The 27,879-nt window shown below is 39.6% G+C and overlaps 2 protein-coding genes across 3 annotated transcripts in view; one reads left to right on the top strand and one right to left on the bottom strand.

Moving 5' to 3' along the window:
* Positions 1–21,600, top strand: part of PLPP1 (phospholipid phosphatase 1) — an 85,095-nt gene extending 63,495 nt beyond the window's left edge. For both annotated transcript variants that reach the window (XM_077772980.1, XM_077772982.1), the window contains exons 4-6: positions 10,630–10,687; positions 20,508–20,684; positions 21,190–21,600. In XM_077772980.1, the coding sequence (XP_077629106.1) occupies positions 10,630–10,687; positions 20,508–20,684; positions 21,190–21,321 (367 nt within the window). In that variant the 3' untranslated portion in view covers positions 21,322–21,600. The remainder of the gene's footprint in view (positions 1–10,629; positions 10,688–20,507; positions 20,685–21,189) is intronic.
* Positions 21,550–27,879, bottom strand: part of MTREX (Mtr4 exosome RNA helicase) — a 101,019-nt gene continuing 94,689 nt past the window's right edge. Inside the window, exons 26-27 of the mRNA XM_077772983.1 lie at positions 23,356–23,460; positions 21,550–21,827 (exon numbers count right to left, since the gene is read on the bottom strand). Of these exons, the coding sequence (XP_077629109.1) occupies positions 21,775–21,827; positions 23,356–23,460 (158 nt within the window). The 3' untranslated portion in view covers positions 21,550–21,774. The remainder of the gene's footprint in view (positions 21,828–23,355; positions 23,461–27,879) is intronic.

The raw sequence follows: 27,879 nt of genomic DNA, 5'->3' as shown, positions 1-27,879 counted from the left end.
AGAGAGAGAGAGAGACCGTGAGCAGGGGAGAGAGGGAGAGAGAGAATCTTAAGCAGGTTCCGTGCTGAGGGTAGATAACTGTGTGGGGCTTGATCCCATTACCCTGGGACCATTACCTGATCCAAAGTCAGGAGTCAGGCACTCAACGGACTGAGCCACCCAGGGGCCCTTCTTCATGTGATTTTAAAGAAAACAGTATTTTTCTGTTTTAAGTAGCTTTTGTAATAAGTGAACAGGAAAAGGAAAAGCATCAGCATTCGATGTGACTGTCTCCACAAAGTGCCCAAACTGTTTACTTAAACCTAAAGAGTATTCCTACTCAATAAGTTCAAAATTATCTTTTTATTTTCTCATTCCTCTCTCCTTGTCATTCAGAGTGTGGTCCTCTGCTCTGACCAGCAGGCTGGATATCACCTGTGAGCTTGGTAGACAGGCATAATCTTGGACCTCACTGCTGGCTGACTCAACAAACCTTATTTCATGTAATAAATGAATTTATATATGCACTTGAGAGCAAGATTATAGGATTGGTTAACTTTTTTCTTTTATGTTTGTATCCTGTTAACCATTATTTTTTTTTCTTATGTTGTCTATTGCAACTGCAGTGTTTTGCTTCTGAGGTATTGTTTGGAAATTCATGAAGATGAGTGGCTTTCAGGATTTTTAGTTTGTTGAAGGATAGAAATGAATCCTTTAAAAATGGAGAAAATCTAGAGTGGCTCCGTCAACTAAGCTTTGGACTTCGGCTCAGGTCATCATTTCATGGTTTGTCGGTTTGAGCCCCATGTCAGGCTCTGTGCTGACAGCTCAGAGTCTGGAGCCTGCTTTGAATTCTGTCTCCATCTTTCTCTGCCCCACCCCTGCTCACATTCTTCCCTCTCTCTCTTTCAAAAATAAAAATAAACATTTTTTTTAAATGGAGAAAATCTTCCTCTAGGCAGTGAACAATAGGATTCAGACAGTGTTTAAAACCTTTTTCTTACTTGTCATCCCTTGTTTTTCTTTTATTTTGTTTTTATTTTTTGCCCACTTGTATTTGCTTTGAGAATTCCCTTTTTAAAATAATTTTTAAGGATTTTTAAGTAAGCTCTATACCCAAAATGGAGTTAGAACTCATAACCCCGAGATCAAGAGTTCCATCTCTAACTATGTGCCAGCAAGTGCCCCGAGAATGCTTTTAAAACTTAATTTTTTAAAAAATTTACAACAGAATATATCTGTTACTTCTTCATTATGGATATCATTTGTTTCACATGTCTGACTGCCTTTGTTCATAATGTAAAAAAGGTTTCTGGGTATTTTACACACATTACTGATAGGCTTGCCACATGTTTGGGAAGAGGCCTTAGGTACACTGCATGTTTAAGCTAACACACATTGACACTGCTCACAGTTTTTACAGAAGGGTGAAAAGAGCAGGGGTGTTGGATTAGACTTCCTAATTCTTCTGACCTGTGATGATAAAGTCAGAATTTATAACCATTCTTAAGGGGAAAACACATTAGAGGTAAGATGATAAAAGCAGATAACTTACCTCATGTGGTTCGCTGTGATTACTGGCATAGGCTTAGCTAAGAAGACATACACAAAGATAACATAACTCCTTAGTTTTATTTTTTTTTANCCTAAGCGAAAGTCGGACGCTTAACCGACTAAGCCACCCAGGCGCCCCTCCTTAGTTTTATTTGATGCATTTTTTACAACTCAAAACACAAGATAGTTAAGGTGTATACTTTTTTGGGAAGCCATTAACCTGATACCCTCTTGGTCCTTTGGCAGGGTGGGTGTCAGGGCAGGCAGGGGAGGTGGATTTGTTTGTGACATTTAAAATATGAAAAGTAAGAATTTTACATTTTCTGGGATAACTACATGACAATCCATTTATCATCAAGACCTTAGATTCTCTTTTAGGTTAAAAAATGTATTGAGCACGTACTTTATGCTTGATATAATGGTGGTGGGTGTTAGGGCTACAAGATGGGATCTTGGGCACACCTGGCTGGCTCAGTCAGTTGAGCATCTGACTCTTGATTTCAGCTTAGGTCATGATCCCAGGGTCCTGAAATTGAGCCGTGCGTGGGGCTCCCCACAACCTGGAACCTGCTTAAGACTCTCTCTCTCTCTCTCTCTCTCTCTCTCTCTCTCTCTCTCTCTCTCTCTGTCTCTCTTTCTCTCTCTCTCTCTCTCTCCCCCCCCACTTCTCACACACACTCTCTCAGATAAATAATAATTCTTAAAAAATAAGGAAAAAAAGATGGGATCTCAGGGAGGTTGGGAGTTTTTCAGCAGCTTTTCTTTTGATTTGTTGTACTTTCCGAATTTTTCTAATGAACATCTGTGATAATTAAAATAAAAAACCCAGACAGTCCTGTTTATAAGTCTTGTCTTGGCTCTATCCAGCTTTGGGTGGAATGGAGGAAGAAAGTACAACAACAGATGATTTAATGTAGAAGGTGGATGCAGGGATAGGTATGTTCACTGATAGAGGTTTCTTTCCTTTTTGGAGAAAAGTGTTGAAGAAAGGTGTCTTGGAGGAAATAGTGGCTGAATTGACTCTTGTGGAGTAATTATCAAAGTTGGGAGGCTCATTCCAGGCACAGTGATGAAGAAACACAGAGACCATGAAACATGGTATATATTGGGAATTCTAATAGTTGGGTAGCAGATGGTGATGGTTCCGGAGTAGTTGGTGGGGCTCTAAGTCAGCAGGAGAGTATTGTGGGTGTGGTTTTGTTTTTATACTTGTAAAAATACTCAGCTTTCCTCCACTCAGTTGTAATGTACTAACATGGCTACCTAAATATTGGATGATCTAAGCTTTCTTTTCTTCTGATGATGAAGGGCTTGAGATACTAAAGGAAATGTGACTCTGCTGCTTTGTCGAGTGGGTAGGTGGAAAGGTTGTGTGAGAAGCGCCATGGCATCTGCTAGTCCTCTGGTAACATATGCTCAGGTGCGATGTCACTTGCTTGCTCTAATCTGAAAGGAATGGAGAGTAACCTCTCTGGCCAGCTTCCTGTTGGGCTTTAATAATTTTATATTTGTGGGGGCTTTTGCTTTTTCTCTCGCCACCGGCGACATCCACATCAGTGCACCTCTCAGGTTTTGTATTGGTATCATAGCAAAGACACTTGTACTGTTGCCTTGAGCCTCATCCTTCTTGACCCCGGTGGCAAAGAGTTAGTGGTGATTTCATGATCTGCATCAGGGTGGGAAGTGGAGCTGGCCAGACAGTTACAGGCTTTGTTGGCCTCCAGGTTTTCTCTTTGGGAAAGTTTTGAAAGTAGAGGTCTTGCTTGCAGCCTTGTCTCTAGCTAGCATTCCTGCCCTTTAAAAAACACCCGAGGACTCAATTTAGAACTGGCTCTTCTAACTCACTCTGAAATCTTTGCTTTTCAGTAAGCGTAGTCTTCCTTGTTCAATGTGTTTAAAAAAAGGCGAGGGGGAGGGGGGTAGGTAAGGCATTATTAGTTGCTAGCATAGGAATTCTTCAGAGTTCTGTCCTTTGTTTAATCTACTATTGGGCCTTTGTTTCCTTTGTAAGTCTGAGATGCTGCTGCTTTGGTGATTTGGAGTCTTTGTGCACCAAGTCATCATTTTTTCTCATGCCATAGGAAACGTGTGACCTCTCTTCCCCTGGTCAGTGCACTTACGTATGCCTCACCCTTCTGTCAGTAACCTTCGTCACAACCTAATCTCTGCTCCTCTGTCAGAGACACAGAATTTCCCTGGTCAGAGTTTACAACCATTTATACCCTAGGCATCTGATTTTCCAGACACACCCAGTTTTACTTTATCTCAAACTCCTGCCTTTCATGTGAGTCTCCCATAAACAGAAGACACATGATCATTTGTTTTCAATCAGCTTTTTAAATCATCACCTGGTTTATTTAATCAGGAGTTTAAAATACCCTATCCACATACCACTTGTGCCCTGCTTTTCCCTCTTTTTTTTTCATTTTTCAGAGTCCTGCTGGTTTCTCTCCTTTGAGGTTCATGATGTGGTATCAACAGATATTAGATTGTTTGATATGTGGTTCACCGATGTTAGTGGCTATGAAGTGGTATTTGATCCTGATGCATTAACACTAATAAATAAAATAGGATACTTGCATCTGTTTTATTTCAGATAGGCATGTCACTTTAATATATGAAATGGCTTGGTTAAAACTGATGCCATATAAAAGCTGTGTAGCTTTAAATGGAAATACAGTAAAAGTCATTGTAAAAAATTATTCAAGAAATACATGACAGAGTTTTTGCTGCTGTGAAATAATTTCTCAATCTCTGGCTGGTTCAAGCAATATGAATTTACATGATTCTGCTGTATTTTACTTAATTTTGGTTGAGACCATCTTACATTCTTTTGCCATTTATTACCTTCATCTTTGTCTCTGTAACCTTTGGGAGGGGATATACCTGTGATTCTTTTTCTAGACATTTCTAGAAATCTGATTTTAAAAGAAATCTCCCCCTTCCAAACATGTGTATCAAAATCACGTTTATTGACTCTGTTACTTGTAATAACCAGAGTTCATATGCTGAATTTTTGGTAATGAAAATGTGCATATATGTTTCTGGAAACACTTATAATATTTAAAATACATATTTAAATAAAATATTTAAAAATACACATGAACGCCAGGACATTTCTTTGAGAGATATGAGAACAAGCTTCCAGGGCTCAAGTCACTGCTGGGCTCTGGGCGTGAACACGTAGGCTCGGCGCATGTGCTCAGCCACATTCAAGGCCACTGCTGCTAGGGAAGAGGAGTTTAGGTGTGTGTGTGCATGTTTGGTGCAGAAGAGGAAATGTGTAGCAGGCATATCAGATATTTTGATCATCATTTTTTATAATTTATATATATGAAAATATTAAAAATTACAAAATAGTGTGTATAAAAATACCCAAAATGATAATATAGAATATATACAATAGATATAAAATATAAAAAATGATATAATGTATAAAAATATATAAACTGCCTCTAATACCAGGTTGTGTTTCTGATATTACCACTGTAAAATGTGAAAGATTTTTAAAAATCTCTATGTGGTTCCTTTCCCTTTAACAGTTCTTACTTGTTTTTCTATATATTTTTACATTAAATGTGAAGGTGTATATTTTAGGTGGTGTAAATAAATGACATATTTTAAAATATGTCCTGGAGATAATTTGTCAGTTCACATAGAATTACTTTAATTCATTTTAGCTAACCTCAGGTATTCAGAAGAATAGTGATGGAAACATTGTCTTGGAGTTGCTCTAGCTGAGTTGCAGCAAACATCTTTGTGCTCATGTGTGTTTTGCTGGCGTAGATGCCTTCAAGTGGAATTACGGAGTAGAAAAATAGGGTGGGTTTACATACAGATAGATATTGTCAAATCACTCTTTGAAAAGTGTGCACTCCCATCAGTGCATTGTGAGAGTCCCCATTTTCCCCATTCACTGCCTACTTGACTCCTCTAGTATCTTAGATGTGAGAGTTTTAAAGATAATAGCTTGAGAGCTCATTGCCTGAGCGTTTAGCACAGCTCTTGCTTGTAAAAGTCCTTCTGAAGGAAAATTAAGACTAATCTTAGGGAAACTGCTCCTTTATACATTTGTTTGGGACATGTTTTAACTTTGTTACAGGGCCATTCTATGTTTAAGGGTTACTGCAGAAAGGAAATTTATCATGTCCTTCAAGTTACTTTGCTATTGTGTACACTTTGTAATCAGGAAATAACATTTGGAGAAAATGTCTCATCTTGCAGTTTGACTTCCTTTTTTAACTTGGCCTTTAGTGTACAGAGGACAAATTAGTATCCTCTTAAAATAATTATTTACACACTGACATTTGCTTTTTCATAGACTCTCTAAGTTGTTCTTTGCATATTAACTTCACACACGCTGCCCTGTGTCAGCTGTGACTCCTTCTTTCTTACGGCTGCTCCCCACATCCCTCGGGAGATGGCAGGATCAGTGCTGCCGCGGGGTCTGCCTCGCCATCCACGGGAGTGGGATCATGGCACAGTGGGAAAGAGTTGTGAGGACTCGGATTTCACCCTCAAAGTGATGTGATTTTTGAGCAAGTTAATGAACCTCTGGGAGGTTCAGGGTCTCTATGTGTAAAATAGGATTGACAGCCCCTACCATAGGGGTTTTCATAAAGAGTAGAAATACTGTGTATTAAATACCTCCACATAGGAGGTACTAGTAGCTAGTGAAGTGGTGGAATGGTAATAATTGGAAGCCTTTATGAGCATTGACCACTTTGAAATGGAAAAACTCTTTTTGCCAAACTATGTCTCCTAGTCAGATAGCTGATATTAGAAAACATTTTATTAGTCCTTATCCTTGTTTAAAAAAAGCCTGCCTCTCTTTCTGGCAATATGGGGGACTAGAAACACTGATAGAATTGTATGTGCTGGGTAATATATTAAACACACATATGCATATGTTGGTATGCGTTACATATTAAAATATATATAAACATGTATCTTTTTAATAAATAGCCAAGCTGATGAGAAAGTAAAGGAATTTTTCTCAGGTTGGGATTTTTTAATGCTGTAGACCTGATGTGTGCCCTGAAATTATGTGCCAATTTCTGGTAGCCTAGACTGAGTTTGGGTGGGCTCTGAACATGGGGCACAAGAGATAAAGGCTGAGGCCAGTGCAGTGTGGACAGAGCGGAGACTCAGGGATAATGTAAGGACTTGCTAAGGGCAACATCCTTCCAGAGGGTGCTGTCAGAAAGAATTTTAACTAGAGGACCACAGTCACACTGTTCTGGGGCCAGAATTCATACTATGTATGTGGCTTTAAAAAAAAAAAAATTTAAAAAAGGATTGGTAGTGAACCCAGCAGGAGAGAACAAACATCTGTGGAAGAACTCTCTTTAAATCAAGGCCTCTAAGATCCCCACAGAGAGAGTTCTAAGGACACAAGCTCATATTGTCATATGAATGAACATCCATAGAAGAAAACTTTGCTGTGTGCCAGGAGATTAAGACAAACTATAGAAGTTCTCAAAGGCTGCAGATATTAGAATTACCATATGGAATATAAAATGAGTTTGTGTACTGTTTAGAAATAAGAGACTGAGAAAAGAATATAGGATAAAGAGTGGAAAATGACCATAGATTTGAAAAAGAACCAAAGAGATCTTTTAGAAATGATACACAGTAATGTAAATAAATAGACTGGTTAAGCACATTAGACATAGTAAAAGGGAGGGCTGAAACAGAAGACAGCAAGATTAAAAGTATAAAAGAAAGGTTAGGAGATACGGATGTCACATGTTGAACCTGAATCCAGGAAAAGAGAATAGGATGAGACATAATAGTCAAAGGTATGATGACCAAAACCTATTCAAAATTGGTGAAGTATACAAATGGGAAGCCAACAGATACTAAAACAGAAAAATAAGACCTGACTACTAGATACCGATCGTGAGACTGGAGAATATCGGAGACTTTGGTGTGGTGGTACTGGTGGGGAGGCAGTTACAAAGGACGGGTAACCCAGAAGGGAATGGCAGACAGATAGCTTCTATTTTAATAGAAAAGTAGAAGCCCAGAAGATAGTCTAATGATAGCCTCACAGTAATGAAAAAAAAAAAAAAAAAGCATTAACCTACAATTCTGTACTCAGGAAAATCATCATTCAAGGTTGAATGCAAAGTAGACATTTCAAACTAAGAAAATAGCTAAAGATATAATTGTTTTGTTCCTTTTAACTTTGGGGAGTAGGGAGGAGGAAAACCAGGGGGGAGGGCAAGAGCATTGAGATGATATAGGGGGTTGTGATTCAGTCTCCTCATGAGTCCCCAAGTAGCATCTAAATATTATCTAAAACATGAAGAAACACTTTATGTGAGTTGCTTGTTTCTGATGACTGATACAGGTTGGATTTGGTTGTCTTTTCCTGTTTGCTCCTTTATAAGGCTGAACATTTATGTAGATGTTGGAAAGTCGAGATGGAAGAATGATGGATTGAAGTGGGGGGGGAGGGCGGGAGCTGACAGTGCTGGGGGTGGTGGTGGATGGCTATAAGGCTATGACTTTGGGGTTCAGGTCAAGTTTAATGAGCTCTCCCAAGAGAAAGAAAATCTTAAATTTGCCATTTGGAATTGAATCCCATTCACAGTAAGTTGTATTGTCAAGACTTGTCTACTTGCTCGGTTTAATAATCCATGCCTGAGCTAGTGAAAATAGCTGCATTTCAAAATATATATACATTTTTTTAAAAATGTTTTATTTATTTCTAGGAGAGAGAGAGAGAGACAGCGTGAGCAGGGGAGGGTCAGAGAGAGAGGGAGTCACAGACTGAAACAGGCTCCAGGCTCTGAGCTGGCAGTCAGCACAGAGCCCGACGCGGGGCTCGAACCCACGAACCATGAGATCGTGACCTAAGCGAAAGTCGGACGCTTAACCGACTAAGCCACCCAGGCACCCCTAAAATATATATACATTTTTATCTCTGTAAATTTTCTTTCTGAAAAGACTTGCCTAAGGTTTGATGGAAAGCTGGTGTAATTGTGTCCATTCATTGGAGGAGCTGTGATGTAGTAAGATGGTAGCCTAGGATTGGTGGAAATCTCAGAACAGGGTAGTGTTTGGAGGCCAGGGCCAAAATCTTTAATATTTCAGTGAGGTTACTGTGATGTAAACATTCTGCATTTTGACTATATTTGGGGGCTTATTTTATTTTTATTACTTTTTTAAAGATTTTATTTTCAAGTACTCTTTACATGCAACATGGGGCTTGCGGTCTTATCTGTACATGCAACATGGGGCTTGAACTCACAACTCCAAGATCAAAGGTCTCATGCTGTACTGACTTGAGCCTGCCAGGGGTGCCCCTACTTTTCAGATTTTGTGAAAGTCCTTATAAAATTATTTGTTCATTTGTGAGTTTCAGACACAATAAAGAGCTGTATCTCCAAAGATTCCAATAAAGAGATGTATATAGAATATGAAAATAATTTTAATTTATATTTTGGTGTTTTATTCTGTTTTTAGTAGTAATAAAAGTCCATATTACCATTATCTGTTCGATCACTTATTATGGATGAGGAAGACTTGGAGACTGAGGCCAAATCAAGTTCTCCCCCTATGTCTTTTCATCCATTTGTTTAAGTCACACGTTATTTGGCTGATTGTATACTGAATGAAATGTTTATGTATTTAGAATAAAAAACTGAAACCATTTTGTTTTCAACTAATGACATCACTCTGTGACCAAATCAGAACTGTTTAAAACGATTACGTAGGGTTTGAGTTTATGATTTTGTAGCACAATGGATAGTGAATACTGTGAACATGAAGTCTTCATGAAACTTTGAACTTGCTTGGCTTTGAAAACATTTCTTTGATCATGGTCATGTTGGCTTGATAGGATTTGACAGTCCTTGAAATTGGCTTTTATTTACTTGTAGGCTCTGCAGTATAACTCACTGAAACATAAAATGTACAGAACTCTGCTCTAATTATATGATTTAAAGTAAGGATTTGTAGTGATGTTTTCTACAGCCAAATAATAATGCTAAAAGTAATTTTTTTCTTGTTTTACATAGATTAAATCCACAATAATTATCAGATTTAATTATATAATTCCTAGCTAGTACAAGAAGTGAGAATATTCATTTTCTTAGAGATGTGTCTGAATATGAAAAAGACTGTCATAATTCTTGGTAGATCATCATCGATACAGGCTTAAGAAATCTGTACTCCCACCCACCGTTAGTTGCATACACAGATTGACATTCTGATGTGTTTTAAAAAAGGAAACCAAATTCCTTTTGAGTCAAGCAAGGTGTAAGAAGTAAAATACTTAAAAGCCTGCCTTTCTTGGTTTTATTTTTATTCTGTGTAGAAAAACATTCTAATTATTTGCTTGATACATCTTTTGCATTTTCACACAGTATTTTTATGGTATCAGATGTGTGTGTTTGCCTTTTCTGCCCCAATGGCCAGTACTATGTTAGCAGAACTTAGATCATGAATGTTAGTGAGCTTTTTCCTTTTTCAAAAAGTGCCATAAAATTAAGCTTTGCAAGCATTCTGTTATTTTAAGGTGGTACATACTCACATGTTTAGAGAATATAATATTGAAAGAGAGAATTAATCTGGTAAGTATAGGACTGTATAATTATAAAATATATGTCAAACAAAAGCACTTTAATTTGTTGGGAAACCTAAGACCAGATGTGTGTCTGTTTAAAATGCTAAAATACCACTTTTAATTTTTTAAAAGTGGTTTTTGAAAAGGTAGTCAACTTCTGGGTGTTCCAAAGGAAGTATTACTAGTACTCAGGGGCAAACCCTGCAGGTGGAAAATAAAACTTAAATTATGGTCTGTAAGTTTATATGAAATGAAGTCAGACCATTTATTCTAGTTATGGCTTGTCAGGCATTACTTTAGAAATGTTTGTCTCAAGTTCTATCCTGGAAGCGTCAGTAATGTGACACCCCCTCCCTCAAGACTACCATGTTCCTGTCGTAACTGTCCCAGGTCCCCATTCATCTGATTTCTAAAGGGGAGAGGAGAGACATGCGTTTACTGTGGCAGTTAAGATTTAGGGTATCACGACTGTTCTTTGGCTCTAGGAGGGAAAAGTGACATTTCTCTTCTTTCTCTTCTAGATTGTCTTTTTACTCGGGCCACTCTTCATTCTCCATGTACTGCATGCTGTTCGTGGCAGTAAGTACTCTGTTTATGGTGGGTTATGTACCGCATACAATTCATGTTTGGCCTGGGTGTCCTCTCCTGCGCGGCCGCCCCCGGCATCTCATCAGCTGCTCTCCATTACTGGCTGCCGTTAAGTTCAGAGAATGGGTGCCTGTGCTTCTGCCAAAGCCAATTACAGTTGTTCAGAAGTATTTTTGTCATTCATTTAACGGTAGCAGACGGGCACAATTATGGAGCAGGTTGCAAATTGGGAACCTTCAGGACAGTAGGGAGTCTTCACTTTTGAAGTAGGTTTTTCCTGACAGTGGTAGAAACCTAGTCATCAAGTTTGCAAGCCTGGTGCTAAGAATTGGTTGATGTGTGCCCTCACTTTGGGATGTATTCTCTAGAACATAGCAACAGCTTCTTTGTAATCACAGCAGGTCACTGATCCGAAATACCAGGCCAAGGTTACCACTGCTGCATGATAACCTTACCCAAACTGGGAGCTCTGGTATCCTGTGCTCGGCGGGAGGGTGCGGCAGCCTGGCCTATTTCCTCCTGGGGGCTGTTGGGTTTAGGAGTTTCGTTTTGATTAGCAGATGAAATATTTCATTGACTGCTTTCCATGGGACTAGAAAGGTTTCAGCCTCTGGGAGAGCCGGTTGTTGCTTCAGGAGTTTTTCATCTGTACGGTTTTCAGGTCTGCTTCTCTGCCAGCCCAGAGAGCAGGATGGCAGTTTGCACCTGCAGTATTCACAGCTGACGGTGAAGAGTTACAAAATATTTGCATCCACATTTCGCATATCTGGCGATGAGTGTGTATCCCGAGTAACTTTAGGAAGACCAAGGTTTAGGGCATATACAAGGAATGTGCATGAATTTAAGAATTTGAGAGAGAGTGAGCAGGAGCAGGGAGGAGGGGCAGGGAGGAGAGAGAGAATCTTAAGCAGGCTCAGTCCCACAACCCTGGGATCATGACCTGAGCTGAAATCAAGAGTTAGGCTCTCCGGCGACTGAGCCTCCCCGGCGACCTGCAGAGTCTTTTAAAGGTCAGTTCAGGGGCGCCTGGGTGGCTCAGTTGGTTAAGCGTCCGATTTCGGCTGAGGTCATGGTCTCACGGTTCGTAGGTTCGAGTCCCGCGTTGGGCTCTGTGCTGACAGCTAGATCAGACCCTGGAGCCTGCTTCGGATTCTGTATCTCCCTCTTTCTCTGACTCCTGCTCACGCTGTTTCTCTTGCTCTTTCTCAGAAATAAAACATAAAAAAAAAAATAGTAATAATAATAAAGGTCAATTCAGTTGGCTTATTTTTTATAATGTTCCCGGTCTCCTTCTACCTGTCTCTTTCTCTCTCTGTACATAAAGTTAAGAACAAATTTCCAACAATTTTGTTGGAAATTTGTTCGAAAAAAAATTTTTTTTTTAATGTTTTATTTTTTTCTGAGACAGGCAGCGTGAGCAGGGGAGAGTCAGAGAGAGAGAGAGGGAGACACAGAATCGGAAGCAGACTCCAGGCTCTGAGCTAGCTGTCAGCACAGAGCCCGACGCGGGGCTTGAACCCACAAACTGTGAGATCACGACCTGAGCCGAAGTCAGACGTTTAACCGACTGAGCCACCCAGGCGCCCCAGTGTTGGAAAATCTTAACAGAGGGGGAGAATATCTTCACCCTAAAGGATTAGCTATAACTTTTAATCTTTTTATGAGTGGATTTTCATACAGTTGTGGTCTGTGTAAATTGGCCATTTGCTTTTTTCTCTGTTGGTCACACTAAGTGCTATAGGAGTATTTAATGCTTACATATTAGAGACATTTTAAAATCAACTTTTACTAGAACCCTGCTTTTATTGGAAAAACCAAATTCAAAAGGTCAGAAGAATATAAAAATTACAGATGTGTGTGTTATACAAAATTCTAACCCACAGTTTCACAACCCTTTCAGTAGAGCTAATTTTGGCTTCTTCAGCATTTCAGGTAATTTTAAGTCTTTTGTTTTAGGTTAATTTGATTTTGTGAGGAAGCAACAGGGTACTAATTCAGCAGAACTTAGGACTTCCTTTTGAAAACACACAGCCAAATGTTTCTCAAAACATGCCATGAGGAATGTGACTTACTTGAAGGGAGTAACAAGAAATACTATTCCAATATCCTCTGTTCATTTATCTTACTAGGAAAAGTTAGATTCTTTCTAAAAGGAACCACTGTAGATTTTTCTTTTTAAATAGGGCATGGGGAGATGAAGGCTAGAGTCATTAGTAGTCTGAGACATCTTCCCAAAGCACAAGTTTGTGACTACACTGATGGCTTTTGAATGTTTGGACATGATTTGTATGCCCACAGCCAGACCTCAGCAGCGCAGGTTTTGAGCTTTGTTGGGTGCCTCATCTGCATGTTATCAGTATCTTTTCAGTCCTTAAGGAGAGACTTAATAATGAGCGGTTGAGGGCACCTGGGTGGCTCTAGTTGGTTGGGTATCCCACTCTTGATTTCAGCTCAGATCACAATCTCAGGTTGCGTGGGTTCTGACAGTGCAGAGCCTCCTTGGGATTCTTTCTCTATCTGCCCCTTATCCCCTCTCAAAAATGAACAAACATTAAAAATAAAAGTAAAAAAAAGAATCTGAGATTGATATAGATGATTTGTGTTGATACTATGTTGACTCAAATAATTCTCTTGAAGTAGGAGAAGAGGGATGGTTGCCACCCTTTTTATAAATGGGGAAATAGAAGCCCTGGGAGGCTGTTGAGGCCTGTAAGCTCTCTACTGGTCTCTTGTTAAATAATCAGGTCCCCTTGCTTTGGTGATTCTGTTTGATCTTAACCCTAGTCCAGTTATTTTGAAGATCAGGTGATGACCTACAACTTTTACCACCTGTTTTTAATTGTAAAGTATATTCTCAGATGTATCATAGTCCTTATCCTATAGTTTACTGCTCATCTTTGCTCCTTTGACCCTTCTCAAAATATATGTGTATTCAGTCAGATATAAACTTTTACCGAGGGCTCTTCTATAAAATATGAAACTAACGTACAGAAGACTAAATGATTATTTAGAGGGCCTCAGTGGTGTGCCTTCTCTGTGGACACCCAGTTAGGGATATAAACAGAGGGAAAATTACTGAGATTGTAGTTTGGTAATTGGGTCAGTATGAGCTGTTAGATGTAAAGTTATAATGAAAAGTTCCGATAAATGTGTTTCTCAGAGACCAAGGCCTTCCTGGAGAAGAAAGTTGGCCAGAGCAGTTGTGCACTGCATGTCATGGACTCTAAGCAGTGGAAATATTTACTTGATGTGGATGTCGGCCCCAGCTTTTATTTCAGCCCCTGAACACACAGATGTCTCCTGCTTTCCAGCTTTCACATTTATATACAACATTTAACCACCCCACCTCCTCTGCCAATTCCTTAGGCAATGACTCATCTTGTTTCCCTAGGCATCTTGGCATCATGGGCCAGTCCCAGATTTGGGTGGAGGTGTACAGTCATTTTAAATTCTGAGGATGGTTTTTGATAGCCAAAATTTGTCAGGAATTCCTGACACCCAGAAATTAACTCCTACTTTAAAGTCTCTTAAGAGAGAATATCCTGACCATTGTTGTTCACCTCTGGCAGGCAGCCCAGCAGTCAGCACCCATGAAAACCACCTAGGCTGGTGGAGCCAAGCATATGGCTGGGCTTCTTTGCACATAGCTAGTTTCTGTGCTTGGTGATGGCTGTTGAACTAGGCTGAATGCCAAAGATTTCAAATTTACTTGACCGTCCAGGATAAGAACCATGTTAGGAGACTGTTCTTTTTTCAGTCCATATATATATGGAATGTATTGGAATATACTAAAGGAATATGCTAAAAAATATCTCCCAGCACTGTACTATTGAGCCTGAAATCTCAGATTGTTTATGTCACTGTCTCTTATGAAATTCCTGTATAAATTACCACCGTGGGGGCCCAGGTACCTTAGTGTCTGTGCTTCAGCTAGACCCCCTTTCCTGCCACATAATGGCTTGTGTCTCGGTCTCCCCACTGCCACCTCCTATGTTTGGATAGTGCTGCCCATTTGTCTCAATCTTAGGCTCTTTGATACCACCTATTTTCCTCAGGGTTTGTACAACCGCTTACCTGGCACTCAGCATGTATTATCTAGCATTGGGGGTGGTACTTCATGACGGTGTCTTCCAAATTGGGAATTAATGCTGAGCTCTGGGCAAGTAAACAGAGCCCAGGAACTACATGGATCCTAATTGTAACGTGGGATTCTACATCTAATTTAGGAACTCTGAATCCTAAAGATGGTGAAATTGAAGCCTAGAGAAGACTAAAAAGAGGTCAGCCGTAGGGTGTTCTCCTGGCCAGATCTGTCATCAAATGTAGGTGGAACAATATATTGCCTGGCTTAGGCTTAGAAGCTGTGTTTCAAAATAAATAGAGCAAGGAAAATCTCTTTGTGTTGTACATGCTGCTGTTGGTCTTAGTATCGGAGTCAGCAGATTTCAGTAAGATTCAGATCGTAGTTAGGTTTTGTGGGCCACATGCAGTCTCAGTGTTTGTTTAGACAGTGTGATAGCAAGTGGGGGAGGGGTAGAGAGAGGGGGAGAGAAAATCCTCAGCAGGCTCTGCATTGTCAGAACAGAGCCGATGTGGGGCTCCATCCTGTGATTCAGGAGATCACTACCTGAACCAAAATCAGAAGCCAGACCCAGGTCCCCCAAATGTGAAAACCATTCTTAGCTTGCAAGCTGGCCGTCTGACTCTACTTTAAAATGAGGGGGGAAAACCCCTCCTCATTTTAAGAATAGGTTAAGAAACTCCTGTGAGACAACAGCATTTGCAGTTAAGTGTTACAAGGAAAAGCAAAATAGGCCATCTTCAAAAAATATTTTGGTTAGCAGTCAATTTTAATAGAATCGTTAGATCGTTTAATAGAAGCCAATATTATTTTTTCAGAAATTTTAAGCAAAAAAAGGCTATGTTCATCCTTTGGTGATAATAAAACAATCAAAGGATACTTAAGTTGTGTCAACAGACACTGAATTTCCTTATTCACAAAAGATGTATATATACTACAGAAAAAAGAAAGATGTATCTTCTAATTTTGTTCCAATGTGGCCCTATGGCTTGAAAAGTCCTCACTATTTATTTTGACCAGGTCTTAAGTGTGCCCTACAAAACCATCATGAGGCTCTTCACTGAGAGAGACTCCGTGTTGGAGTCTCTCTGGATTAGGAGGAAGGCCTTTTTGCACTTCTCAGGGAAGCACTGGCTGCCTGCACGAGGAAGTGTCTTCCTACAATCCTCTCTGGGTTTGAGTATCTGGTTAAATTGAGCAAATTGATTCCTTTGTCCTTACTGCCTTAAGGAATTAGAAATTGCCTTTATGAATCTCTAATAACATCTCAACTAAAGAAGCTACTGTATTTAAAAAAAAAAAATTGGACACAGTAACTTATTTCCATCCCGTGTTCAATAGGTTTTTTTTGTGAAGAGTGGACACTTTCTTGCTCTGATGCACTGTCTGGTCAGGTTCAAATAATAATCCCCCTCCTGCAGAGACAGGGAGGAATAGAGACAGGCCTCACAGATTTCCTTTTGGGCCCTGAGGTTGATTTCCTCTCCAAGTCCTCCTGTGGTATATAGGTCTATCCTGCCTCTTTCAGTAGATGAAAATGGGGGCAGGGACTGGTGTAAAGGTTAGTTAGGTGTAGGATAGATCTTTGTTTTTCTTATTAATAATTCTTTATTCTCACTTTGTGCCTCCTGCCTTTTCCTGGATGTGACCCTCATGGTAGGCTCCGGTGTTTCTTTCACAAACACAACTGTTCTCTTTGCTTCTGGGGTCTACATCCGTGACCAGCCAGGTGCATCAGCTGCAGATCACGGCTTCTGTTCTGCCTTTTTTGCTCTTTCTCTTCTTTCTAGTTGTGAACTTTCTACTTTGGAGCTTCCTTCACCAGAGAGTTGGATGTTTAGGATTGGGAGGAATCCAGAGGCCTAGACTCTCTCACTCTGCAGGATCCCCCATCTCCCACCAGCTGACTAAAGTACCCATTGGGCAGCTCAGTTGAGGCCAAATTGCAGCGCACTCAGAGAAGAATCAGAATGGGCCAGAGGAGAGTGATGGAGATGGGTAGACAAACACTGGGCTTAGGGTAGAGGCTCACACGCTGTAGTGCATGTAGAAAGAAGTCATGGAAATAAATCCCATGCCTAGTGACAGACTTCTCCTGTAATGGGACCTTCAGTGGACATGTAGTATGTTTGTTTTCATGGGTTTTAATTTTTTTCAGTTTTTCTTGCTGTTTGAACCCAGATGTATAAACATTGTTTTCCTTTTCAAGTGAAACGTATCTTTTTAAAAAGTGAAACTTCACCATTTGAGTCACAGAATCCAAATTAAAAACAAAACAAAATGGGATTTGGTTAAACACAAAAGGTGGATGGTAATTAGCTTTTTTATCTTTTGGTTGTAAGCAACTGACTCACTTCGATCTCCCAAAGAAAAAAAATGGTTTTTAGTAAAGACATACACGGGCTAGAAACAGCCTCCAACCAGGAATGGAAATGAACTTGCTCCATTTCAGTGGCCACGTGCCTTTTCAGCGTGGCCGCAACTCTGTTCTTTGCTGCCACTCTGATCCATGTACTCAGTGGCTTGCTGTCATTGCTGAACCACAGCTTTTAGGTCCTTCTAAGTTGAGTTTGCGAGTAGCCTATCCTGTATCCTTTAGATGCCCTTTTTATACCTCTGAGAAAAAGAGAACTCCTTCATCCTTCCAGTGTAAATTCCAGAGGGAGAAGACAGCGCAGCAGATGTCTGGGTCAGGCCTTTCATAGGTCATCTTCAGTGTCCTCTCAGAAGTGAAGGCAGAGCTATGTGGTTTAAATGGGGCTTCCCCTTCAACTGTTGTGGAAAGACANGGAGGGGAATTTGTAAGACTGCCACAGAGTCTGTCGGGACCATACACAATGTTGGACTGGAGTTCTGTAGTTCTTCTGAGTTTTATAAGATAAGCAGTGGACTTCTTCCACCAATATGTGTGTGTGTTTGAAATGTTTATTTTGAGAGAGAGAAAGAGAATCCCATTCATGTCTGTCCCTGTATCTAGTACTAAGAGAACAGTGGTGAGAGCTTCAGACATTGTTTCTCTAAGGCAGTTAGGAACACGTTCTTCCCTTGACAGAAACTTGTTTTTAAAGGAGCATATACTGTCGTCTTTCCTCTTAAAGGACAAGGAATAGAATAAAAGGTTATAAACCCACAAAGTCAAAGAATGGAAAAGGAGACAATAGCCAAGAGCTAATGATTTGGGGAAGCAGTTAGATGAGTGGTAGAAGTCAAATCTCTAGTGCCTCCAGAGGGTAGGAGCTTAAGAGATCTGTACTGCAGAATCTGAGAAAGGCTTAAGACATGGAGCCACCAGGAAGATAGCACTGGGTGCTTTGCTGATGCTGCTTATGAAGGAAAGACGTTTACTTTTGGCTGCCAACATGGGAGGGGAGCTGTCAAAGTCTGGAATTGTGGGCAAGTGATCCAGGGTCCAAGAAACCCAGTGTTTACCTCTCTGGGGTCTACTAAAATGGAAGATTCTTTACAGTGATGAACAGGGTTGTGTACGTAAGTGATGCCTGACCTTCCCAGAGCTCCACTGAGTACCTTGGACTCAGAAACACAGAACAGGCAAATAGGAAGCACACTCAATTAGCCAACCTCACCCAGAGCTGAGAATTGTTCTATGACCACAGCCTGCATACACACCACAGCCATTAGTCATCAGAGGAGCCAGAGCCTTAGAAAGAGGGCCAGGTTAGGTTTATAACCACAGTGGAGGAGGTGGGGGGATTCCTAGTACTCCCTCAGGGTGAAATAATCTCTGGGTCCTCAGAAATGGTGTAACACTACTTGGGTAAGTGTGTAGGGAGAAAACTCAGAGGCTAAAGGTTTCACCTGAAGTATACTGGACCTTGAGTACTGATCCATAAGTGATTGTTAATTCTGTCCACAGCGATGTTGAGGAATTCCGGGACAGACTACCTATAAAGTCAGATTCTTTGGAAGGAAAATACTGTTAGAAGGATTTTAGAATCCATAGTGAGGAAGGACTTTCAGAGTCCTGCATTTCCTTTGGTTTGGAAGCACAAAATAGGACTGAGTGGAAGTTTATTTTATAGTCTGAAGAACCTATGCCTTAAACAATTGTATGAAAAGGCAGAAGGCAGTTAAATAGCCAGAATAGGACAGCTGAACTTTTAGGCAGTAATATCCAAAATTTGGCTTCAGCCTCAATCAAGGTACTAGTATTCTCCTCAAAACGAAAAAACCATTTCCAATCAAGATAGAACTAGTGAGGGGACTCTTACTGGCATGGTTATGTAACTAAATTGGCTTCAGTTGCCAGATGCAACCTTTGACTCAACCAAAACTGACTTTCTTCCCAACTCCACAATCTCAAGACAGGCTTCTTACTATTTATGTTTTTATAGCTTCAACAACAAACAAAAAAGGAAAGGAGGGGCTCTGCAGAAAGCCAGTAGGACTTAGACCAGCTAATGAGTGCAGTTCAGTTGAACAACTCATGCTTTTTTATAACCATATGTTTATACTGTAAAAAACTTGATAAAATTAGATAACCTCTGAATCTTTGCCAGCTGTTGAGAATTTAATGCTCACAGCAATGCTCAAAGAGCTGGGAATGGATTGTGAATCTCTTTCAAATAGGCACAGCCATCTTAAATTGTTCTCTGAGGAAAACAATTGTATTTGATTAAGTGTATGAGTCACAAAATATCAAACAGAATTTTAAAAATATACTTTGAAGACACAGTCTTATTAGATTGAAATAAGGCCAAAAAATTTGTTGTTGTTTTTTTTTTTTTAAAAAAGAGACCAGATTTGCTTAAAGGGAGCAGTTGATCCCAAGTCTATAGGGCTATACCCAAAGTCAGAGGCAGGCTGACAGAGAAGAGCCTGCAGGGTGTCATCTGATTACTGTAGAGAAAAGTCACAGAACTAAAAGAGTACAGGTGCTAATCAAAGGATGTATTTCATTGTTGGATCAGGACTAAACTAGAACCTCTACTTCTTATTAGGCAGATAACTGTATTATAAATACAGGTTATTTATTGGCTGCCCTTTGAAATAATTTGAGGATTGTGGAGCTGTCAAGTAACCTGTTTGAATAAAACCAACTTAATCCCTAGACAGACAGGGCAGAATACATAGTAGCTTGGACCAGAATAAGGACAACCTTGTTTTCAGAAACCTAGCAGTTTATCCCAAGACTTGGAACTAATGATAAAAGCTGCCTTTCAATCAGAATTATAACACAGATTGCAGGAAGAAGAGCTGTAAACATTGTTTACAATTTGAAAAGTAGTCTAGCTAGCTACAGTAATAAACTCTTCTAAAAGCTAAGTTTCTAGGGCACTTTTTGTTTTGCCTTTTTAAAAAAAAAAAAAATCCCTTTAATGTTTATTTCTGAGAGAGGGAGACAAAGAATCTGAAGCAGGATCCAGGCTCTGAGCTGTCAGCACAGAGCCAAACGCGGGCCAGAACTCATGAACTGTGAGATCATGACCTGAGCTGAAGTTGGACACTTTAGCAGACTGAGCCACCCAGGGACCCCTGTTTTGCTTTTTATAAAGATTAACTTTCAGGTGTTAACGAGGATAAGAATGCTTGCCTTAAAGCCCTATTCCATATATAATTTATATTCTGATTATTCAGTGGTTATGAATGGTAATGACTATTAACATTTAAAGACTATTAATTCTTTTAAACACCAAAATTTTAGGGGTGTGGTGATACTAAAGTTTCTAGTTGGTATGTTATTAAACTCTTTATTCTTACCTTTGCTATTAGCTTTACCTTCAGGCTAGGATGAAGGGAGACTGGGCAAGACTCTTACGCCCCACACTGCAATTTGGTCTTGTTGCTGTATCCATTTACGTGGGCCTTTCGCGAGTTTCTGACTACAAACACCACTGGAGTGATGTACTAACTGGACTCATTCAAGGAGCTCTGGTTGCAATATTAATTGTAAGTATACAGGGTGGCAGCCTACATTTTGAACACTGGGATAAATACGTAGAAAACATGAGTCAGTGAAAAAAACTATATAAAGGAAATAATGTGGCTTACTAATTTTTACTGGGTAAGAACAATGATGTTACTAAGTCATGTTAGGATAGACAGCAGATAAAAAAACTATACTGCTTTTCCTAAAAGTTACAGAAACTGTTTCATAAAAGGCTATGCCTAAGGCATTGTGTTTTTGGTGTTTTTTTTGGTATGATTGCAGAATACCTTAAGTGCTAACAGCGTAAAGCGATTTACTCAAGACCTAACTAACTAAGCATCTCTCAATTTTACAAGTATCTCTTACATTAAAACTTCCTATTGGTCACTAATTTTTTGTACCCTTTAATGTATACCTTTTATATATTTGGCAATCTGCTTGTTAAAACTACGTATATGGTCTTTAAACTTAAATTACATCATTAAATACTTTTGTCCTATTCTAAGTATAACTTGTTCTCTGTAGGTTGTGTATGTATCAGATTTCTTCAAGGAGAGAAACTCTCCTTTTAAAGAAAGGAAAGAAGAGGACTCTCATACAACTCTGCACGAAACACCAACAGCAGGCAATCACTTTAGGAGCAACCACCAACCTTGAAGGCAGCAGAGTGCTCACATACATCAAGCTGGCCCGCTTTCTAAAGGAAAATGATTGCAACCATAAGGCCAGACGACATGTTTTTTCACGGTGTACAAGCCTTTAAGGGACTGCTGCTATACCTCTTGGATGCCCACTTTACCCGTGTGTGTATATAGTTCCCTTCAACAAAATGGTTATCTAACAGCTCTGAGTTCATTAAAAAAAACTTTAAGCCTTTCACTAAAACAATGGCCACCTCTACATTTTTTATTAAAAAATGTAATGCTTATGTACAAATGTGTATGTAATGTATGCTTTCTTAGAATGATGCCTGATTGAAACACAACATGTATTAAAATGTTTGAACCTTGAGAGAACCAAATCGGTACTTGGGTAAGCATTTGTATGTAGTCAGCTGTAATCAGACAGGTGGTGAAAAATTTAAAATCCCACATTCGTTTCGCTGGCTCTTTATAAGTAGAGGCTAGCAGCAAATACAATGTCTCTCTTGATTTTGGTGATTCCTACGAGAAAAGAAAATAATATTTAAAATTTTAAGACCACAAAGATCGTGATTCCCATCTGGTGCGGTTTTAACACAACTATCCTGATGACACAAGACCTTGTTGGTCTAAAAGATCCCTGGAAGAGTTCGCAGCCACCTCTGAGAGGAAACTTAGAAACTTATGACTCTAGACTCTGAAGGGCCCAGTATGTCTCCCGTGTGTATCTGCAGGGGGTGGAAAGGTTCAAACTGTTTGCAAAGACTTATCACTGAGGGAAAGACTAAACTGTCAAAATAAGTTATTTGGCCCAAAAGCATGAATTTTCAGCCTACATCAGGAGATACTGTATTTTCACTTACCATTTGAAATTCCTTCTGGATGAAGGCAGGACAAATTGTATTATTTAAAAAGTTGAGGGGTGCCTGAGTGGCTCAGTTAAGCATCCGAATTTGGCTCAGGTCATGACCTTGTGACTCGTGTGTTTGAGCCCCGTGTTGGGCTCTGTGCTGACAGCTCAGAGCGGGGAGCCCACTTCGGATTCTGTGTCTCCCTCTCTCTCTCTGCCCCTCCCTTAATCGGACTCTTGTCTCGCTCTCAAAATAATAAGCATTAACAAGATAAATTGTTTGCGTAACTAGATGTAAACATTGGTTGATGAAATAGGTCTGCCCCATCAAGCATATGGAAACGTAACTCAGTTTCTGAACACCTCTTCTGAGGACACTGGTTAGCAGAAATCATTAGGGTTGACTATGAACAAGCAACTCGGAGCACCAATGTGGCTGCTACTCTTTAATGTTTAAACTCCCACCCTTTCTCTTGGCCAATATTCAGACGGAACAAACCGGAAGTATGTTAGACTCCCCGCCCACCTCCGTCATTACCACCTCAGAATGGCTATCCTTTCATGATCTGGTGTTCCTGCTTCCACCTTGCTAACTACAGACTAGCCTACAATGCAACAGCAAGAAGTGCCTTGTGAAACCCATGCCAGTACACAGCACTCCTGTGTTCCAAACCTCCAATAATCATTTCAGGAAAAAGTCAAGGGCTGAGGGCTAAAATGATCATTTCTTTTCTCCTTCATACTATTCTACTCACTGCCCACTCTGTTCTAGCCACACTGGCCTCTTGCTGGTGCTTAAGTCTATCAAGCATACACAAAAGGGTCTCAATGCCGCCTTCTGAGTGAGGCCCCTAGGCCATCTCATCTATCTAGTTCCTATTGTCTCTCCCTTTTTTTCTTCTGTAGACTTACCACCATCTGAAATATTTTAATTGTTGACTTGTTTTACATCTCTGCACACCAGAATGTAAGATCCATGAAGGCAGAGAGTTGTGGGGTTTTTTACTCACTGCTATAGATTATATATAAAACCTCAGAACTTTTCCCACACAGACACTCTAGAAGTTTCTGTAAACACTACTAGATGGCCCTCCATGGCATTCCTTTGAAGAGCATCTAAAAAGTCTTCCTACATGTCAAGAACTCAGATCTCATAAGATTTGCCTTAATTATTAGAAAAAGCTTAGACTAGATACTGACCTTCTGCAAATTTGTTTTCCAGCTCAGTGTTTCCAATGGCTTTTGCTGCTTGACACATCTGTCTAAGCAGTTCTTCCAGGCGCCTCATACAACGAATTATGCTGCCTATAAAGAAAAGGAAACAAATTACTTATAAAATGGAAATAACCAAAACAGTAGAAATTTTGTTAAGAGGCCAGACAGGAGAACATAGGATGATGAACTAACTACTTGGAGGGACTTCCCAACCAGTAAATCAGGTAGCAAACTTGACTGGCTGCCTGGTAGGGACTAGGAAGGATACAAAATGTTCAATTTCCCATTTCTGACTAATGCTAGTAAGTCGTGGACTTACAATGTCTTGACATTTGCTCTTATTTAGAAATAAACAAAATGCCCTGGGAGCAGGGCAGAGAGCAACTTTGCATGAAGGCCAGCAAAGATAACACATAACCAAGGGCCATTAAGAATGAGGAAGTCTCTATCACAGAGCCACAAGGGAAGACCACTGACGCAATGCAGAGAAGTCTGATAAACTACAGCTACTCAAGGACCTGCTACTGAGGTATCTGGATACCATCCTGTAAAGAGAATGAAGAGATTTTTTAAAAGTTTATTTTGGCAGAGAAGAGGACAGAGGAAGGGCAGAGAGAAGGAGAGACAGAATCCCAAGTAGTCTCTGCACCATCAGCACAGAGCCCGAAGTGGGACTCAAACTCACAAAATGTGAGGCTGAGATCAAGCATCAGATGCTTAACCAACTGCATCACCCAGGCGCCCCGAGAATGCAGAGATTTTTAAGTGGTGGAGTAATAACGTGATCAGACCTGTCATTTTAAAGGTGCATTTATTCTTCCTGTCCTTAGACGTTCATCAGTGCTTTCTTCACAGTGTGCCTCAAGGGAACACAGAAGAGGAGATACGCCTCCTCCCATTGTATGTGACTCCCTGAGACAAGTGTTCGTATGAAAGCTAAAGCTGTAAACATCCTTTCACTTCTGTCACACTTCAGCAAGGAGGGGCCTGGGATCTTTTCTCAGTGAGCTACTTGGCTAAGTTTACAACTCTTGGGAGTTTATTGTTAATGTCTCATACACATTAGGAATATCTGACGTGCAAACTATTTTAAGTCCTTATNTCAGCCACCTATGGGCCCGAACAATGAAAATACAACGATGCTATTGCACATTCTCGGAGTTTCGTGGGATGACACTGGTAATGAAGATGACCACACAGGTTACCCGTGAAGACAACTGGGGATAATACCCTTCCAACTCCTATATATATATGTGGGATGTTCATCTACTTTAGACTTGGTTCAAAGGACTGAGCTGAGGCATTAGGAATTAGAGGAAAGAAGACTGGATGGAGAATCTAGCCTCGATTCTGCCACTAAGCAATTAACTCTGTGATGTACCCTCACTCCACTCTCATTTCCCTTTCTCATTTCTAAGATATGTAACAATAGTAAATACTATTTAAACAAAGGGCTTGTGCTACCTAACTCTGTACTGCATCACTTGAGATAAGAGAGATACAAATTCTTTGACATGGGCAAAACTGTAAAGGAAAATAATGTCATGACAAAGCCCTTTACCAAAATTAAGTCCATAGCTTTTTTTGTCCTCTCATTAAAAGGTTCATGGAGTTCTGGGGGAAAGAACTCCACCTCTCAAGTACAGCCTATTTCTACTACACAATGCTGTCAAAGTCATTTAGCACCCTGCAAGGGACTTTGTTAGATTCTGAGCACTTATTCTATGGCAGGTCTGCAATGTGAATTTTATGTAAATCTTCTTGTTTGACATTTACAATTCCACAAGACCAGCACTGTCATTATCCTTATTTTACAAAGAAGGAAAAGGGGAGAAAGAGAAGTTAAAAACATAATGTGACCAAAGTCAGAGCTAGGAGTAAATGATGGAGAAATTATACCAAAGATCACAGAAGTGATACTTTTTCTAAACTTTCTATAATTAATCTACATTACTTTAGAAAATTTCAATTTAAAATTTAGTTAACATATTTAAAATAATTAAGAAAAACAATATTTTCTAAGTTTCTTAGGCCTTAATGTAAAGTTCTTCATGTCTGTAAAAATTTTCATTGCCAGGTAGTACCAAAGAATTTACCATCAATGAGTTTCTAGAAACTCATGATTATTTCAGTGTTACAAGGAGTAAAATAAAAGGACTTAGAGTTAATAGTTTGCACTTCAGACAGATATTTCTAATGTGTATCTAGAAACAGTAAGCAGTAAAAACTGGCAAGTAGGATCTAGTCAGATAAATGGGTCTGTTTTCTGATTTTGGGAATTAGAAAGTCACTGGTAATTTGTAGTAATTTCAACAAAATGAGACAACACATGTCCCCAACAGAGCAGCGGGGAGAGATGCAGCAGACACTTGACACCCTAGGTCTACCCATCTCTGGAAGTGGAATGACCAAAGATTACATTTTGGCTGTGCCATTTACTACATGAGGGACTGTATTATAAGCAAGTGAGGAGTGACTTCTTTGTGGGTGGTAAAAATATTCTAAAAATAGGTTGTGATTATGGTTGTACAGCTCTGAATTCATTAAAAACTGCTAAATAATACTCTTAATAAGAGGGTGGATTTTATGTTCTGTGAATTTTAATCTAAATGTTAAGTTCTTTCTGGAATGGTGACGTAAACCTGAGTTTAAAATTCAAAGGTCAGTGACACTGAATTGGACATTTAAAATGGTGAATTTATTTATATTTTGTCACAATTAAAAAAACCTGATTAGTCAGAAGTCAATTTTGCTTCCTACTCTAGACCCTGGCCCATGGCAGCCATTGATCTACTTCCTGTCTTTATACATTTGCCTATTCTGGACATTTCATGTAAGTGGAATTATACAATAGTTGCCTCTGTCTGCCTGCTTTTACCTAGAACCTTAAGGCGTTCAAAGTTCATCCACATTTTAGCATTATTCAGTACTTCATTCCTTTTTTTTTTTTTTTAATGTTTTTTATTTATTTCTGAGAGAGAGACAGACCACATGAGCAGGAGAGAGTCAGGGAGAGAGGGAATCACAGAATCTGAAACAGGCCTCAGGCTCTGAGCTGGCTGTCAGCACAGAGCCAGACGCGGGGCTCGAACCCACAAACTGTGAGATCATGACCCGAGCCGAAGTCGGATGCTTAACTGACTGAGCCACCCAGGCGCCCCTTCATTCCTTTTTATACAACTGATGGACATTTGGGCACAAATGCTTTAAAAGACAATTTTGTAATCAGGTTCATCTGGTTCTTGAACAAAACGGTATGATTCGCATGGAAGATGGAAAGTAACACCTTTCTCTAACCAGTATTTCTACCTCCAGCTTTCTGTTATTCCACTAAGTGGTTCCCCACCGTTCATGTTCTGAATCTGATTTCATACTCCCATGTAGGTGGTTTTAATGAGTCTGACCAGAGGTTAGGATCATAAATGTATTTTCCTACAACTATTTACCACTGGATTGTAGCTCAGACCAAACCCTTTCTGGAGGGTGGTGACTGCTGCTCACAATGCACCATGCACAGTACCTGATCTCCATTAGGGTCTCAGTAATTATTCACCACATGCCTAAGAAACAAATACTAATTTCTAAGTAATTCAGTACTAAGATTTTGCCAGAAGTGAAACAGACATGACACACATTAATAAATAGTCGCTCTATTATTATTAGCAAAAGTATTTCTAAGAACAAACCAACTGGAAAGTCCCTAATGAGAGTGATGTACCCTGACCTAGGGAAGGGTCAAACTATGCCACTGGAAAGGCATTTTGAGAAGAGCAGGTAGTAGAGGCAGAGTATGTGAATGCACTACACAGAATTTGTTTTAAAAACTTGTGGCAGGCAGAAATAAACATGTTCAAGTGATAGCACGTCATTAGGAAACCTCCTGTGACAAAGTAAATGAAAATCAAGTCTTTCAAGCACAGTAAAGAGTTTTTATATAGACAAAATTTAAGGGCTCTGAAAGCTTACAATGGATCTATTACATGGAGTAGTAGACTCAAACTCTAGACTTTAGCCCCTACATATACGGTTTTAAACTGCTCTTCCAATTTAGTTTGACAGATATAAGAAAAAAAATCACATTCTATCATTTTGTTTTCAGGGTGATAACAAAGGAAATATTTATACGAAGTCTTCAAATTTCTTCAACTGAATCACAGTGTAAGCTTCTCTCTCGCATTAGGCATCCCTCGAAACACATGATATTCATTCATTACAATGTTAACTTGTGCCAGTTAATGTTTGAAAAATAATTAAAACTACTGGTGAGATGACATGAAAGGATCAGACACCTTTTTTTTCCATATAAAAATAAAATTAGGGATCTTAACTAGTAACAACTATGTTTTGAGCAGAGTGCATTTTAAAGTTCCAACATGGTCATTTTCTGCCCATACAAGACACAATGTACTAGGGGCTAGAACTCGGGTTACAGTATTTTCCTAATCATATAAAGCATGTACAATAACAAGATGAGAGAATGGCCATTCTAAAGTGGAAGAACTAAACAAC

Source organism: Crocuta crocuta, unplaced genomic scaffold (genome assembly GCF_008692635.1).
Source record: "Crocuta crocuta isolate KB4526 unplaced genomic scaffold, BGI_CrCroc_1.0 scaffold107, whole genome shotgun sequence".
Taxonomy (NCBI): domain Eukaryota; kingdom Metazoa; phylum Chordata; class Mammalia; order Carnivora; family Hyaenidae; genus Crocuta; species Crocuta crocuta.
Note: the sequence above shows the minus strand (reverse complement) of the source record. Positions and strands in the feature narration are given on the sequence as shown.